The sequence below is a fragment of the Chenopodium album genome, chromosome 20, assembly GCF_948465745.1.
Source record: "Chenopodium album chromosome 20, dcCheAlbu1.1, whole genome shotgun sequence".
Classification (NCBI taxonomy): domain Eukaryota; kingdom Viridiplantae; phylum Streptophyta; class Magnoliopsida; order Caryophyllales; family Amaranthaceae; genus Chenopodium; species Chenopodium album.
The window spans coordinates 33,724,604-33,743,065 of NC_137853.1; the positions used below are offsets into that span (position 1 = coordinate 33,724,604).

Genomic DNA, 18,462 nt, shown 5'->3' on the forward strand with positions numbered 1-18,462 from the left:
CGAACTAAACCATCTTTTTATATATCAAGTTATCAACACTATCAAATACAAATACGAGTTATGCATTGATAAATACCACAAATATGATCAAAATAGACGTTTAAAAAACACAAAACTATAGTTAAATTCTTTCAAAATAAAAAAAAAAACTATAGTTAAATTATTGACGAGCATTTCAGTTCATTTCCACAGTGATTACACCCCTACCTGAGCTACCTGCCTACCTCCAATCGGAAAGGAATCGTACATTCACTCTGTTCATGTGGCTCAAACTGATTTCGTACCATAATAGCATCACATACTAACATACAGTATAAAATAGTTCACTTCATAGAAAATTGAATTAGCTGCAAAATTGCAACACAACATCTTCTGTTCAATTAAAAATGAGGAAGCAACTACTTTCTCTCAAATTCATCTCTGAAAAACTCCACAAATCATTGTCAACTCCCACCAATTTTCACTACTCTAAGCCTTTTCATTCTCTCTCCAATCCCATCAACAACAATGGCACCCACCTTCTTAATTCCCATCCTTCTTCTCTTCTCTCTCCTTACCATCAATGGCGGTCATCCGCCATTAATGGCTTCCTCAAAAGCCCTGTTCTTTCCAAACACTTTGTTTCTCGTGCTCAGATAAAGGGTCCAATAAAAAGCTTTCTGGGTTCCAGAGTTGGGTTTGTTATTACCCAATTTTCCAAGATTAAAGGGCCAATTCAGCAGCGGGGATGGTAATATATGTATGCTCTACTCTTTCTTAGTCTTTTATTTACAAAAATGGTGTCTTTGAATGATGTTTATGATGTGGGAATCTCATTTTGGTTATGAATTTTGATGGGTTGGAGTAGAATTTCTTAATGATCGTGTGGAATTTTAGGGTTCTAAGGTTAGGGTTTTGGGGGGGTTTATGTGTGACAATTGAATTTCATTTTTTGGTGTTTATATTGTGTGACATTTTGCTAGGTTGGCTACTTTGATTAGGGTTCTGAGTTTACAAATGGGTTTCTAATTTCCAGAATTGTGCTTGGATTTCTTGTGATGTGTAGTTATACTTTTATTGTTTCATGCTAAGAATTTTGAATTTGAAGGTGTAAATGCTTAAATGTAGGTCTAGACTACTAGTCTAGTGATGCATTCTATTAATATTAAGATAAATGTGGATTGTGACACATTGAATATTACTTTCAACCTGAAGCCATGGCAAATTCAGGAATCTATGTATAGATATGTATGATAGTATACCAATGTTAATGCACAACATAGTCCATCATGATTACATAGTCAACCTATACAATACATAAGGACAACTAAGCATTAATGCCATATGTGTAGCGTACTAACGTTTAGAGGGAGGTGCTGGAATTCAGCTTCTGTTGTACCCATCTAATTCTAATTCCAATTCCATCTTACATCAAGTACTGTCCAATTTTCTATTGTTGTGGATTTTTTTGTTTGTGTTTTGCATTGTTTGTGTTTGTTCCTATCTATTGTGAATAGGAGACAAAGTTCAAGAGTATTCTTGCTTTCATCCTGACTTGGTTCTTCCTTGCTTCTCTTGTCTTTGTGTGTAGGAATTCATGGTCCCGAGGATTTTCAGGTTATTCAGCTGATAGTGTAGTTTACGGCTTAATTTTTGCCAATGCGGCTGTTTTTCTACTGTGGCGGGTTTTACCTCGAGATTTCATGTTTCGAAACTTTACAGTAAGTCTTTGTAAATGTTTTTTTGTTTGTATATGTATAACTTCACCGCACTTGTGTATTAAATTTGAATGCTGTTACCATCTGTAGTAAGTTAGCAAATTCTGCTCTATGCATGTAGTTGCAGCTTTTACAATTTCCTTATTATTATGCTGATATGCCCTCATATGTGAATTTGCGCAGTTATGTTTCTCACTGTACTTTCGTGCTTTTGTACCCCTGCCTTGGCATGCAGATTTCAGTGGACAACATAAAAAATGGACGTATACACACACTTCTCACTTCCGCATTCAGCCATATAACCATGGAACATATTGGATCCAACATGCTTGGTCTCTACTTCTTTGGCAGTAGTGTAAGAGTTGCTGCTCAATAGTCTAGTTAATTTCATTGCTTTTTATCTAATCCTGAAGTTGATTCCACTAAATGTTGTTGATTTTGCTCCCACTGTATTACAGCTCTTTTCATTAACACCTCACGTTGTTATCATTATATTGATTTAAACCTGGCAACTTTTTGTAATGATGACTTGGGTACTTTTGACATGTTACACTGTGTTTATAGGAAATTGTTTAGATTATAAAATAGAACTATTTCAAACTTGCTCAACTACAAATACTTCTTTCTCAAGGTTAAGATGTTTACTATTCATAGGCCTCAATCTTCTAATTATTTTATTAAGTGCAAATTAGTTTTGTGGATAAAAACTTTGGAAAAGGTAGCTCTTAGTACTTGTCAGCTGTGATAGACTTGTAGTAGCTATTAGCAATGAGAAGAAAACTTTTGAAATTGTTTGAAGAATTTTTATATTCTGTTCCAAAACACTTCCTGTCTACAGCTATTAATTAGCCTTAAACGTTACTTTACTGGGCACAAATGTTCCTAAACACTACCTGTCTTCAGCTACACCTTGTTTTTTACTTGGGGAGATCATTGTTCTTGCAGATTGGAAGTGTGTTTGGACCAGAGTATCTGCTGAAGCTGTATGTCGCTGGGGCTGTTGTTGGATCTATATTTTATTTGGTGCACCATGCTTATCTCGCTAATACATATGAGGTATAAGGGATCAAGGTTGACTTACATGTGTGTTGTGTGCATCATTGACTACTCTTTTTCGAACATTGTGTGGAATATCACTATAAAAAAATTGAAGAGAAATATATCTTTTCTTCTGCCTTTTTGTTAATTTCTATTGTTATTTTTAAAATTATTTATTTATTTTTCTTTTCAGTGTTAATGTTTTATCTTTTGATTTCAAGTTTGATTGGTTGCAAGTTCATTGTTTGACCTATAGAGTACATGCATCACTTTTCTTTAACATGTTGCTCTCTGCTGGGACAGGGAACCTTCAGAAAGGATCCATCAAGAACTCCTGGGCTGGTAAGTTTTTGATGAGGCTTTTTCATAGGGTAGTTTCCATTCTTTTGTAGTTTTACAACAATAAGCTGTTTATCTACTGTAGATAATTGTGACTTACCTTATCTATGAAAAAGGCATGGTAATACTAAATTTTTTAATTCTTCAGAAAACTGAAGCAAGTAGTGGGATAATTAGCATACTTGAGTTCATGATCTAAAATAAAAGGTTTGGAATGAGGTTGATTAATTTGAGTATCAAAGTTTAGAGAATAGTAGTTTATCTTATTTATAAGTTTATGACTCATTATGTGCAAATGATTATTTACTTGAATTGAATCTTTTATATGAGCTTGAGCATGATTGCATTTGATATTTTAAAAAAATGTGTTTGTATGTTTCTAATCATAGAGTCAAAGACTAAGTATGCTTTTAATCATAGAGTCAAAGATTAACGCTTACCACTTTGCACGAGACACGAGCTCAAAAAAAATTAAGCGAACTAGTTAAGGCCAATGGACCGGATTGGGGGGGAAAAAAGACCCCAAATGACAAAATGATAAAAATGCTTACTCCGGCGACACTTTGGTAAAAAAATAAACTCGAGCGACTTTTAGACCAGAAAATCTAATTTTTTCAGACAAACTCTTCAAAAGTCATAATTTAATTCGTTTTTGTGTTTTTATAATTTATTTTTCCTATTTAAAATTTTTAATTAATTTTTTATCCCATTTTTATTTTGCTAAATCATGATACCAAATTTTTTTCCAACCTTCTTTTTAGAAAATTTCCTTAATTAAGGGGTAGGAAATTTAAGTGAAAATTAATAATTTAACATTTTTTTTCTTCAAATTGTTATTTCCTTAAAAAGGGTTGGAAAATAAGGTGGGATTTTTGTATATATATTATAAAAAATAAAATATAAAAAAAATTAAAAAAAAACCCATGAAAAACGAACTATATTAAGCATTTGGGAGTAGTTTGTCGGAAATTTGTAATATTTGGCATGTCACATGAGATTATTTATTTTACCAAATTGTTGCCGGAGTTTTTTTTTTTTTTTTTTACCAAAGTGTCTCTAAGGGTCTTTTTTATTTACCAATCTGGTCAATTGGCCCAGTGTTTATTGGTGGTTAGATAAATGCTATCTTTTCTTATAAATTCTAATGGCCAGATTTTGTTAAAAAAATATCAATCTATTTTATTCTCTTCTCTGTAAAAATTACAAATATTGTGTCAATAGAGATGATTAGGATGGATCTTGGGGGTGAATTAGTTCCTTAATCTCATTTATAGTGGAGGCTAATATTTTCCTAAGGACAAAGTTAAGCTCATCCTATTCTAGCTTCGATTATTCTTGTTTTAAGTTGATCAATTTCTAACAATCAATTATCCCTGTCTGCCTTTTAGTTGTGGAGATCATTTTGATATAAGGTGGAAAGACCAACAGATTGTAGGGAAAAGATTGAAGTTCATGTGAAAAAAAAATCCCTTTTCTTCTTTAATTTATTGGAGTATCTATTGACTTTAAAGTCCAAACAGTGAGAATGGTTATGCAAAATTTTAACTACAGGGCTCAGGAACAAGTAAATTGACTGCCTATGTCTTTATTCCTCAAACAAGCTTCTGCAGTTAACAATACTAGTGTCCATAGTTCATGCTCTAGGCTTATTCACTTTGTTGATTCCTTATAAAGAGGAAGGGTGATTTGAGCATAAATCTATTACAATGAGAGTAGGAAGAATTGGGGTCTCTGAGATCTTGTACATGATTTCAAAATGAATTGGGTCCACTAAATTCATGTATTATCACTGAAATATGAGCTCTTAACTTCTTATTTTTATTTCATCTCTTATTATGTAGTATTAATTTATTTTTTTCCCTGTATATTTGCTTTGGGACTAAGGCTTTGTTGCTGTTGTGTTTTATTTGCTTTTTGATATATTTATCTCATGGGAGACTTGGTTCTATTCAGAATGTCATTCAATTTGTTTTAGAAAATTTGTTAATGTTCTCACTAGTTTACTTCTAGGGTGCAAGTGGGGCAGTCAATGCCATATTGCTTCTTGATATATTCCTCTTTCCTAGAAAGACGCTCCTGTTTGACTTCTTCATTCCTGTCCCTGCCATATTGCTGGTAACTCCTCTAACTTTTGTAATAAGCTTACTGTTAAATGTTTAAATATATATATGCAGTTTTTGATCAATTCAATTGATATCAGGGAGTGTTTCTTGTTGGAAAGGATGTGTTGAGGATTTTAGAGGTACGCAGACTTTTAATTCTGCTTGTTCTTTGTTCCTATTAGCAACAACTTCCTTAATGAAAAGGAAAAAAAAAAAAAAAAAAAAGTAATAGCAATCCTATCCAACTTTTAAAATGGAATCATACTGACGAGCTATTCTATAGTTGCATGTCTGAACTTGTGATGTTGCTAGATATGCTGCATCTAACCATATTATATTGTCTGCAGGGGGATCAAAACATATCTGGATCAGCTCACCTGGGTGGTGCTGTAGTTGCGGCTGTGGCATGGCTACGTGTTACGCGAAAACTCCGTTTCTAACCACTGTGATTCTTGATTTTAATTGGGGTTGCTCAAGCTAATTGATTTGCTATCGTGCGGGAATCATGCATGACTTTATGTTTCATGGGGTAGGTTAGTGATCTGATTTGGTAAAAATAAAACAAAGCTTTCCGAAACTTTGGTTCTAGTTGTTTTAATGTAGGGCTTAGACTATTTGACTAGTGTAAATCACATTCTAATTGTGATTGATTGTCATCTGATATTCAGATAATGTGAAATTGCTCTGATCATAAATGGAAGTTCTCTGATACTGTGGCTACACTTTTGTGCTAGGAATTAGCATCGTTTCCTGCAGTAAAAATGGCAGAAATTAAGAAGGAAGTGATGATTGTAGTACTAATATGAGAATTATACTAAATTGAATGATAATTCCACTTTCTTGAGGTGGATGTTCTCCTAATATGAGCTTTCAAGAGGCTTTCTCTCTCCCAAAGTCCCAATATTGTGTCTACAGGCTTCCATCGATTTTTACTAGCCCCAATCGTTGTTTAATTTTGCTTTTTCTCTTGTTTTAGGTTTATAATAACGCTTTCTCTTCTAGGAGGAACATTTCTCCCTCGAAAGACAGGGTTTTTCTCCTTCTTTAGTAGGATTTGGCTCCTTCGAAAAATCATTTTTTTTTTAATAGCAAAATTATTTTCTTAATTAAAAATCATACGACATCTACAATAGAGATTCAGCATTAACAAATACATAAGATATTAAATCAAACAAAGTTTTCCTTCATAACAACTACGATCGTCGAGTAGATCTTGCACTGTGTAACATCTCCCGCTTGTACCACTGGAAAATATAGCCTTGTTGGAGAGATAATCTAACGATCCTTTGTAACCGTGAGTATGTTTTCCTTCTGGTTCATTTGTCTATATATTCGAAAATTTGATAACTTTTCACCAACGAAATAATTTCACGACTATCCATAAGATCTAATATCATGGATTCAAAACTAAGAAATTTCTCCCCCGAAAAGAGGAGATAAAACCCTTATCTTTCGAAGGAGATCGGAAACCCTTTCTTTTGAGGGAAAAAAGTTCCTCCCAAAAGGAGGAAGCATTATTATAAACCTAAAAAACTTTAAAGAAACAAGGATTGGGGCTTCCCACCGGTTAAAACCGATGGAAACCCTTTCAAAATTCAACGATGGAGGCTAGGGTTTTGGAGAGAGGAAGGTAGAGAGAGGATAAAGAGAAACTCTAATAATTGGTTTTTGTAAGGTTAATTGAAAGATCGGGTTTTTCTTCTTTCTTTTGAAGGAATATTTGCTTTTTTATTTCATGGATTGCTATAAAGTTGTTTCATCGGTAAATTTTGTTCGGGATTGAAAAATAGACTAATATTTCGACAACAATCAAACGAAAAATTTTCTGCATGACTATAACAGATCGATAACCCCTCACCGAAGAAGGCTGTGAATCACAGCGATATGAAAGAAGGTATGATGTACAATTTGCAACGACGATCGTAGCTTTGCTTACGGAATATTTTTATTTGATTCAGTTATGATGTATTTGTTAGTTCTAAATCTCTTCATAAATGTCATATGCAGATACGCTTTATTTATGAATCAATTTTATTAAAAAAAAATTGTAAATTTGTGATCCTCATACCAAATTATAGTACAATACTTCCTCCGTTTCTTTTTACTTGCAACACAGCCTTGTGGCACTTGTTTTGAGGTCGGGTTTATATAATGTAAACGGATAAATTATTCATTATAATTTTTACAAATGATACTTAACTCTATTCTAATCTTCGTGTAAAAAATTATATTGATAAAATCGATGGTTTACCCTCATTAATCATCTCCTAAAATTGTGTGTCTAAAAAATGTGTTGCAACTTGCAAGTAAAAGAAAACGGAGGAAGTACAACATTACCCTAAAAAAAAACGTTACTCTCGTTGAGTAAACTCTATTAGCAGCTTGTAACACTTGTTTGCCGGCCTCTTTTTCTCAGCAGTGACTGAGATTACTCTTTAGGATTTCAAAATTTTCTCAAATCTCTCTAATCAACCCCTTTTAATTTAATCAAAATTCAAATTCAATTCCCAGGTTGCAAATTCTTCTTAAAATTTTTTTCTTGTTTAAACATTTGGCAAAAGAAGAGGAGAGAAAAATAAGAAAAAACCCAGAAAAAATTACAGAAAAATGAGGTGGGAGAAATGGAAGCAGAGCGCAGCAATGGAGAAGGGAGGTGGGCCCGGAAAGAGGTGGGGACACACCTGCAACGCCATTAGAGGAGGAAAGCTTTTGTATGTGTTTGGTGGTTATGGCCAAAACAATTCTCAGACTAACCAAGTTCATGTTTTTGACACTGGTGGGTGGGTCTTTCTCTCTACTCTTCTTTCAATTTTTTCTGAATTTTGGTTTCAATTTTGTTCTGGGAATTCTTTTTATGCTGGTAATTTTTCTGGGTATTTGTTTAAATTTAAATTCCTAACGTGGGTATTTGTCAATTTCTGTAATTAATTGGAATTATGTTGTTCATTGTTAATTGTTTGTTTTTTGTGGAATTGTGGTGGCTATGTTGTTATTTTTTATGTTTCTTGTTCAATTTTGCTGCATTGGTTATGTTTGTTTTTACCGTCTACCAAACCGGCCGTTAGGTTTTGATTTTGAAATACCTATTTTGAGGGAATGTAATACTACTATATGATAAAATTCAATTGTTTATTATTGTTGGCTGGAATTGTGCTGGGAAGTAAGTGCATGCTAATTATTGCTTGTTCCAAACCTTATTTTTGGGTTGAGCATAAACAAACGCTTTGCAATATACAATTTGACGCAAAGTTGCTACACACATTTGTCTTTTTCTTACAAGCTAGATGGGAGCTTGTAGGCATTGTAGTAATAGTATGGTGTTGGAGCAAATTTTCTTACGATATCCTTGATTAGTGATGGCTCATTATGTGGTGAATTTCGGGTAATGTACTGTCAACTCAAGTCTAAGGTGAAGGTCGTTGTAGCTGAGTACTTGCATTTCCAAACTTATTATGCTTCAGAAACTTAAGTATGTGCTGAAGCAGATTTACTTTGGTATCTCAGAAGTCAAAATGTACAGTTTGATTTGTGTGTGTATTTTTTATCTCATCCTGTCATAGGTGGCATTGATAGTATCATGAAATTTTCATACGAGTTGCGTCTAACATGTAGGGATTCTGAGTGTACTCAACCTACCTCCAACATCTCTGTATTCTTTCATTATTTCTTTCACGTCTTTCTTTTTTCATTTTTTTTATACATTATATTTATAGACTTTTCCTTGTGTATATTTTGGGGTTTTGTCATCATCTCATTTGTGCTGTTGGTTTGTAGATACTCAAACGTGGAGTGAGCCAGCCATTAAGGGAGCTCCACCATCTCCTAGGGACAGTCATACTTGTACAACAGTTGGAGATAATCTATTTGTGTTTGGTGGGACAGATGGGATGAACCCCCTTGGAGACTTATATATACTAGACACTTGTAAGTTCAAGTGAAAATTGTATTTGTCTTTGTTTCTTTTGAAATTTCATATATTCGATGAAAACAATAAAATATGGTGTGAAATTTTAAGATAGTTAAATTGAATCAGTAGTTCAGTACATGCTAGTTATGTTTGATGTAAAGCTCTCAAGGATATAACTTCCCTGACTCTTGTATCCAAAATCTACTGGCCTGGACAGTAGCTAATTGATATGGCCAAACGGAATAACTATTGTGATTTTTCAAATGGCTCTTTTATAACTTTAAAATATTGGCAAATGTTTACATATGAAACTTATATAGTCTCCACATAAAACAAGTTGGTGAGACAATATTATGATGATTTGTATTTGTCTATGTATCCCAGTGTTTTATGCTTATCAGCAATTTAGAGAAGGGTGAGTGACATCCTGTATGAATTTGTTATTGGATGCATGGGCTCATTATATTTATATAATGCATGAATTTTCTCTGTGTGGGCTCTGTTAACAGAAAGAAATTTGTATGACCAACTTATGGGTTAATGGCATATATTTGATGTATCCTTGTTTGCTCATCTTGCATCATAGGTTTATGTTTGAGGCTTTCACTTGTCTCACTCTTAAGTCTTAGCTAGTAGCAAATTTCTTACTGAGAAATACCACCTACTTCCAGAGGTTTATTTATTTATTTTTTATATAATTTTTTTTTTTGGACTGTGTGACTATTGCATCAAGGTCATATGCTATTGGCACTTGATGTTTATTTGCTAATGTGGTCCGTACATTTGCAGTATCAAATTCATGGATTACTCCACATGTTAGGGGCAATGGACCACAGGCAAGAGAAGGCCATTGTGCAGCACTTGTTGGAGAACAACTTTTCATTTTTGGTGGATGTGGCAAATCTGTGAACCATCATACTGAAGTGTACTATAATGATCTTCATATATTGAATACAAGTAAGCCCTTTGCTTCTAAAGTTCTAATTTCTCAAGTGAAGTCTCCCTCAATAGTAACATCTTGCAATGGCATAAAAAAAAAAATTAAATGAAAAAAGAGCAAAAAAACAGAGGTAGTATCTATAGGCTATGTTACTCATACTCTTTATTTTACCTCAAGTGCCCATGTTGGACCCTTGTCACTTGGACACAGGTATGACACTTGGACACTTCACTTTTAGTTCAAAATCAAGAAATTTTTTCAGACATGGGTACCAAGTAACATAGTCTATACTCTATAGGCTACTACAATGGTCTATTAGGCTGGAAAGTGACAACTGAATGAAGAAATGATATTAATTACCTTTCCTTCTAATTGCAGAGAACTTTGTATGGCAACGTGCTACAACATCTGGCAAGCCACCAGCTGCACGAGATAGTCATTCATGCTCATCTTGGAAGAACAAAGTCGTTGTTATTGGCGGTGAAGATGACCATGATTATTATTTATGTGATGTTCACATCCTTGATACAGGTTGAATTTTTTTCCTGAAATACTTGAGGCTGAACAACAGTTCAATTTAGTGAACCTATTATTCTTAGAGTCGTGACTGTATTATTCTATGCAGCCGAAGTTTATGCTTGTGTCAATTCACCTTTCTCTAAAAAAAAAAAAAGAGAAGAACTAGAATACACCATGCTGCATGATCATGTAAAGATCCATGGCGGTTAATGGTGGCAGCTAGTCAGTCTATTAGAAACAAAGTATTATAGGTTATTAAAATTAGTTTGTTACTGGGGAAAAACATTTCTTTTCTTAATAACAAGTGCAGCCTTTCTGAACTTTCCTTAACTGGTATGCTAGTGCTGTTCCAACATTTGTATATGTTTAAAAGGTCTTTAAGAGATTATGTTTGGGTTATAACTCTTTTTCAATTGATTTCAAGTTGGCATGAGTTGAATATTTTGGGCCCTCTTTGTTTCCTATGCATATTTTCATGTTAGAAAGGAGGGGAGAAAGCAGAATCTTACACTGGTGATTATGTGTTGAAACAGATACTCTTGTTTGGAGAGAGTTGAATACTTCTGGCCAATTGTTGCCTCCCCGTGCTGGGCACTCAACTGTGGCCTTTGGCAAGCACATATTTGTATTTGGGGGATTCACTGATGCTCAGAACCTGTACGATGATCTTTATATGCTTGACATTGGTAAGAATATTTTGTACTTCTGTCCCTCTCAATCACTGTACCAATTTCACTCTTTTTCTTGAGGTGTAGAGAGAGCCACAAAGAGCAGTGAAGTTCACGGGACCTATCCCAATCACTTACCCATTAAGCTAGCTACACTCACACCATTTTCACAATTTGGCTGCTCATGTCATCTTATTCTCTGAGGGAGCTGTTGACCTTATCAGCTGCACCACTTTCTTTTCCACTGTTATGCCTACTGCCTGAGTTCATGAAATACTGCTGCTTTTCCTTTCTCTATTGTTCTGTTTTCCTTATTCTGTGTTGTCACTGTTTTTGTGTAATAATGCCATCTTTTTGTGGTATTTTTGTGCTAAACTAATTGCTTTTTTGAATAAATTTTTTCCAGATACTGGTATTTGGACCAAAATTATTCCCAGTGGTGATGGACCTTCAGCTAGATTCTCCATGGCTGGTGACTGTTTGGATCCATTAAAGGGTGGGATTTTGGTGTTCATAGGTGGTTGCAATAAAAATCTGGAGGCTCTGGATGATATGTACTTCTTGCACACAGGTCTTTACATTTCTACTCTTTACTTATATAGTTATATTTGTACATATCGTTTTTTTTTTTTTTGCTATAACAATACTCAGTTAATGGTAATTTAAAATTTCACTAATTGATAAGCGTGGAGCTGATTGCATTCATTTTTTGATAGTAGAACTTTTTAGGGATGATGGAAGAGATGAGCAAAGGTTGGAAAAATTGTCTCTCAGAAAACAACTGAAAATGAAGTGTCAACAACAATACGTTGCTTCTTCGGAGAATGATAAGGCTATAGTCGCTTATGAGGCAGCTGATCTTAGCACACCAAGTTCTGTGCCATACAGTAGCCAACAAAGTAAGACAACATATATGCAGTATTTTATTATTTGTGTCTAGTTAAACGTAACAATCTATGACACCATTTTCTGTGCCATACAACAGGCAACAAGATAAAACATGTAAGTATACAATTATTATCCTATGTTAAACATAGAAATGTATGATGTCATTGCTTAATTTAAGCATATTTCTCAACTTTCATGAACTTAATCTTCATGCTTGGGCTCTAGTCGTGCTATGCTCATATAGCTGATAAGTGATAACTGCGATATGATGATGGTAGCCAACTTAAATCAATATATAAGTATTCCAACCAAAAAACCATGCTAGTTTAATATTGATGCATGGGAATTGAAGTATATTATGTTTATCATTGGATTAACACAATCAAAATGGATGAAGCCCATTGGCATCAATTCCTTCAACCTTTGTATGCAGTATATGCTCGTGAAAGTATCCATATGAAATAGGGTTCATCTGTAGTACTGTGACATGCTCACATTGAATGAATTACTAGGTTCTTGATTTCCGATCTTTCTCTCTCCCCCACCCCTCCCCTTTAACTCTGAATCAGCAGCTTGTCACAGACAAAGTGCTTAGCTGAATGCAGCTAAGACCTTCATTGAGAGCCTTTCTTTTTATCCCTTTTTTTTCCCCGGACATGGTGTCTGGTAACTTTGTAGTTGTCTAGGATTGCAGTGGCTTTGTTAGGCTTGATTTTGAAACCAATGAATGTGATTGAGATTCTATATTTTTATTGTAGTCCAATTGGTGATATGCATCATAGAAGTAGGATCATAGTTCCTGGTGCAGTCTCCATATCTGCCACTGGAGCAACATTGGGTCTGTCTATATCAACAGCTGACCTTTCTTTGCTTTTTTTCTGAGCCACCTTAAAGTCCTTACCCTTTGTAGAGACCTCCATACATTATAAGATCAATATTTAATGCAATAAATCCTGAATTCTAGTTTCATAAGGATCGGAAATGACATTATGTGATGTGATATGTCATTTATATGGTGTATGATTATCTCAAATCTTATAATATGTGACACCAAAGAAATTATAAGTGAGCTTGAACATTCAATGTCCACTGGTGTGGATTAGTTTTTTCCCAATATTCAAGTCACTTAAAATTTCTAATCGCATACTATCAGTGTACTACTTATGACTTCAAATCTTCTGTTATAGTTTGCTGATTATGATTTTCCCTTTTCCTGCATATTACCTGATGATTCCATGAAAATTTTCTTTTTCTTTTGTCAATGCAGAATGTAGTTTTGATTTACAGACAATGAGCTATTGTGCAGGTCAGCAGTATTTCCATCTGAATAGGTACCGACCCCCAATAGGGAAGAGAACATTTCAAGCCAAAGTTACTAAAAACTTTGCAAGTGGATATTCCATTGAAACCATTATTGATGGAAAACCTTTGCGTGGAGTTCTTTTTTCAACTTCCGTTGAAGCTAATCTTAGTTCGCATGGGTGAGGTTCCAGCAGTTTCTGTTCTTGTATAATTTCATTGGCTTGTATTTTTTTTAATTTTTATTTTTAATATCTACTCATGGTGATTCCTGTTCAGGAGAAAGGACTCTGAAAATGTCAAGTCTAAGGTAAATGAAAACCAGGGTCCTGTTACAATATCTCCAACTGTTCATGAGTCTGTAGAACCTACAAATGCATCGATTTCTAAAATTGCAGAGCATTCAGATGTGAGCCAGTCTCAGGAGGTTAGTTTATATGTTGCTATCACTTCCCTACCCTATTGTAGATTAATTATGCATGTAGTTAAATGTGCTGTATGTTTGTTGCTTCACCTCATCCTTCAATCATATGCCTGTTACTCTCATTCACTTAACACTTATTGTTCTATTGAGTCTGAAACCATCCTTGTGCATTCCTTGGCTAATTGTCCTTGATGATTCTTTCACCTGTTTAAAAGGCATGCTAATTAGTGTTTTCCTCACTATGAGATGGGCAATCAACGATAGTTGTATGACTGTATGAGACAGGCACTGCTGCAATACCAGATCATTGTATCCTGTACAGGTTTGGTATTAGATATTTTGTTTTATATACTCTGATATAAAATTTCGTACTTACAAAAATTAGGATATCCACCTGGCTAGTACAAACCAAAGGAAAAAAGTTTAGGCAAAGAGCTAATGAATGGAATTCAGAACATAAAAAGTAGTTAGGCATGAAGGTGGAGAGTCTCTTTGGACTTAAGTTGTAAAGCTTCAAAAGTAGCAACAGGTGTCAGGAAACAAATCTATAAATTGAGAAGTGTACCTCTTACATTTTAAAGCACTTAAAGCGTCCAGAGCTCAGATGAATAACTCTTACAGTGTATCTGCACTCACTTGATTAATCAATAACTGTTATGCTTGTAGATTTTACCCATATCAGAGAAAATAATCTGTAGCTTGATGGGCTATCCTGCTTTACTGCCTGCCTTGATCATGATACTCTTGAGGAATAAGAGGCTCATATGGCAAATCAATTAGTTTATCACCCATTCATGCCTATCCGTTCATATTGTACTTTGGATAAATTTGAAATCAATTCACAATTTGCAACAATTTAAGTACGTAGTATTGACTTATTACCATGCTTTCATAAATCATTTGAGTTGCAGGTGTCTAGATGACTGTTATGTGTTTTTTGACCTGTGCATATTCTGCTTGATTGAATATTCAGGTAGCAATTAGAGAGTTGAAAACATTAGATGCTAATGTTGAAGTCAAGATATCAGATGGAGCTGCAGCCTCATTAGATTCAGCCACCTTGGATAATCCATCTTCAGTGCCTGAGGGTTCTGTTGTGCTACCTACTAGCCAAGGTAAGCTTGTTTTCCAAGTTTTTGTAAGAAAAGTTTCATGTATGCAGAACGAGTCGATGAGAATTCTTGAGTGGCTTCTCTAGAAGAGCTTTAATTTCTAATGCTTACCCTGTTAATCTGTTATCACCATTTTCCAGGCTTAGTGATTCGCAGATGGTGACATATAGTTTCGTTTCTAAATTGATAATTCTTAAAATCTTTTTCTTTTATGGAGTGGACAATTTATTCCAAATGGATAGCAAACATCTGTAATTATTTTATCCCACTGGCCATACAATACAATGCAACTAGCGTGTGAGAGCAGTTGAAGTAGATTTTAGTGTTGATGTGTTTACCAGAGCTTGCTTACAGATAAATATTTTTCTTCAAACCTTGGAAGTATATTCGGACGCTGATTTGCTTCTCCCACTTTGCCTTTATTCTTATAGCCTAAAAATGATTTCAAAGCATTTTTCCCTGATAGTGTGTCAGTGTTCAAATGGGGGGGGGGGGGGGGGGGGGTGGAAATAAATCGCTTAAATGGTGGTGGACTGGTTTATAATTCAAATGTCAGTGTTCTCTATTATGTATCTTGGATTGACACTAGTGAATGACTTTTTCCCTGATAGTGTGTCTTCTAATTTGTTTATGGCTATAGCAGAGGGCCAGATAGAGTTTGCTGAGACAACATGAAGCTAGACTAAAAGCATTTTGACATTTGGAGGAAATTATTTTTGCGGTTAGTATTTGGGCAGTTATCAAGCTTGAAGACTGCTAAACTAGACTAGAAGAGCTCCAGCAATGGTGGTTTTTGCACATGCAAAAAATTATTCTGGGGTCGAATTTTTTATTTGTGTCGAAGAGGTACATATATATTACCAGCTAATTGTACATCCATAGCTTGAAGGTGATTGTAGACAGCTGACAGATGACAACTGCCACACATTGATTGTAACTCCTTCACATAGTATCATTTTAGAAGACAATATTACATGCAGTAGTACTAGAAGTTGCAATTTCAAGTGACATTAAATTGTAAAGTGATTCTTGAATGAGTATTTTACCTTGACAATCAAGGGCTAGTTGCAGGATTTCTTGGTCTCTACCTACTTGAGACCAGTTGGTCTCAAGTAAGGGTACCAAGGTAATTTCCCCTTAAAAGCTGTCAGTTAATTAAAAAAAAACCGTCAGTGTTGGCCCACTCATTTTCTATTGGAAAGTTTTGATTGATTTATTTCAGCTGAACAACTACCAGCAAATAAGTCATTGATTTATCAATAAAAACTAATTCAGTTACTTCAGTTCAACTACCAAACTAAACCAATTCAAAGATTGATCGAAACACTAACCTCAATCATCTCAATCTCTTTATTCGAACAATTACTGATCATTTCGCCACCGGTAAGCTTTTTGAAGTTATTAATTGATGAAGAATCTGAGTCAAATTGCGTGAATTAATTTATCAGAAAAATAGGGTTTGAGCTCTCGCCGCCAACAAATCCAGCTCCAAAAAAACTCCAACTCCTCCCAGCTTGTTTGTTGATCATTGTTGCAGACGAGCCTTCAAAAAATAATGGATGGGAATCCATTAATTTTTCCCAAAACATTTGAAGAGGAGGGAAAAATTTGGAGGATTTAGATCTCGCCATGAATTTGGGGAAAAAAATTGGAGGGATGAAATATGTGAGAATTTCCATTTCTACAGTACAAAAACATTGGTCCCCCACCTGTTGTCCTTTTCTTTTCTTTCATTCAGCTATTTTGTTTGCATTATAGCTTTTCAATTCCAGCTAATTTTTTTTTTTTTTTTAATAATTTGGTAGAGACCATCTTGGTCTCAAGTAGGTTGAGACCAAGAAATGCTGGTTTGATCATTTCGCCACCGGTAAGCTTCTTGAAGTTATTAATTGATGAAGAATCTGAGTCAAATTGCGTGAATTAATTTATCAGAAAAATAGGGTTTGAGCTCTCGCCGCCAACAAATCCAGCTCCAAAAAAACTCCAACTCCTCCCAACTTGTTTGTTGATCATTGTTGCAGACGAGCCTTCAAAAAATAATGGATGGGAATCCATTAATTTTTCCCAAAACATTTGAAGAGGAGGGAAAAATTTGGAGGATTTAGATCTCGCCATGAATTTGGGGAAAAAAATTGGAGGGATGAAATATGTGAGAATTTCCATTTCTACAGTACAAAAACATTGGTCCCCCACCTGTTGTCCTTTTCTTTTCCTTCATTCAGCTATTTTGTTTGCATTGTAGCTTTTCAATTCCAGCTAACTTTTTTTTTTTTAATTATTTGGTAAAAACCATCTTGGTCTCAAGTAGGTTGAGACCAAGAAATGCTGGGCTAGTTGTGGCAGTTAGTTTGAATAGAGGTGCATCATTTTGTCAAGATATATGTTTACTCTGTACTTGTTTGTTTGTGTCCGTTATTAATCACCAAATTTCTGTTAAACTAAAGTCATTAAGGATTAAGAGCATGTTTGTTCAATATTTCAATTGAGCATGTTAACACCATATTCCAATCTATATAGAACTCACATTTAAGAATTGACCATGTTGTGTAGGTGGTGTTGTAGATTCAAGCCTTTTAGCAAATCTACATATTCCTGAATCTTGATCATTCTCTTCTTTCTATATAAGGGTGTCAACAATTAATAATCTTGTTAAATATCGTTAATTGTGTATCATAAAAAATTATGAAAGTTACATATAGGAAAAGTTCATAATGAGACGTATCTAACCAGATCCATTTTGATGATGTTATTCTTCATAAATTAGTATTAAAATGTGGTCAAATTTAGTAAAATTAATGAATCAGATCAGACCAGACCAGCACTAGATAAGAAAAATTCAATTTAGACCAAATCAGACCTTAATTAAATTAGACAAAATCTCCTTGTTTCAGGTGAAGAGAACAAGTCCTTAATTCACTATAATGGAGAAAACAAGAGGAGTATACAAGGTGTTTTTCTAGTGGCCTAATTTGATGATTTAGGGCCTGGTTCAGCTTAATTTCAGTTCAGTTCCTAATCTCCTTTTGTCATAAACAATTCAATTCAGTCAGCTTAGTTCAGTAAATTAGAATAGGCCCTTAGTTAACCTAGCTCCTGCTGGTTCCTTTGTTAAATAAGAAAACCCTAAATAAATTCCAACATATATGCTAATTCCCATCATAATTCATAAGCAAGTCTAGGTTGCATGCTCATCCAAAAGCGAATGCTTAAATGCTTGGGCTAGCATGCCACTAATTTTTCCCTTCAAAAAGATCAGATTTTAAAAGTGATTTTTTTTTTTTTTTTTTTTTTTTTTTTTTTTTTTTTTTTTTTGGGCTGGGTGAACTTTTGATAGCTCTATGTTGATGTTATGCTTTTAAACTTTTTCTTAACTTTTAAGATGATTATGTTAATTTATATGATTAGTTTAAATTGATTTCTTTTCACCTAAACTTAACTTATTAGCTTTGAATGGAGTTTATTACTTTTGTTTTTCATGTCGGGGTCAAATAAATCATGTCATGATCAAATTTGGGTAATTTTTTGGCGG

At 34.3% G+C, this 18,462-nt stretch overlaps 2 protein-coding genes across 5 annotated transcripts; both read left to right on the forward strand.

Annotated features, from left to right (window-relative positions):
- Window positions 1–207: 207 nt before the first annotated feature.
- LOC145598421 (RHOMBOID-like protein 12, mitochondrial) lies at window positions 208–5,962 on the forward strand. The gene is made up of 8 exons (XM_081654773.1): window positions 208–730; window positions 1,571–1,700; window positions 1,933–2,052; window positions 2,643–2,753; window positions 3,039–3,077; window positions 5,085–5,189; window positions 5,275–5,316; window positions 5,524–5,962. The coding sequence occupies exons 1-8, from the start codon at window positions 387–389 to the stop codon at window positions 5,614–5,616; spliced, it is 984 nt and encodes a 327-aa protein (XP_081510899.1). The 5' UTR covers window positions 208–386; the 3' UTR covers window positions 5,617–5,962.
- A 1,563-nt stretch (window positions 5,963–7,525) lies between these two features.
- LOC145598522 (uncharacterized) lies at window positions 7,526–16,110 on the forward strand. 4 transcript variants are annotated; one of them, XM_081654887.1, is made up of 11 exons: window positions 7,526–7,952; window positions 8,951–9,100; window positions 9,873–10,040; window positions 10,402–10,554; window positions 11,076–11,228; window positions 11,617–11,781; window positions 11,927–12,109; window positions 13,405–13,579; window positions 13,677–13,824; window positions 14,795–14,936; window positions 15,574–16,110. In XM_081654887.1, the coding sequence occupies exons 1-11, from the start codon at window positions 7,784–7,786 to the stop codon at window positions 15,606–15,608; spliced, it is 1,641 nt and encodes a 546-aa protein (XP_081511013.1). In that variant the 5' UTR covers window positions 7,526–7,783; the 3' UTR covers window positions 15,609–16,110. The 4 variants fall into 4 exon arrangements, with proteins under 4 accessions (XP_081511013.1, XP_081511015.1, XP_081511014.1 ...); XM_081654889.1 differs by having other exon boundaries at window positions 15,577–16,110; XM_081654888.1 differs by having other exon boundaries at window positions 11,930–12,109.
- Window positions 16,111–18,462: the final 2,352 nt, after the last annotated feature.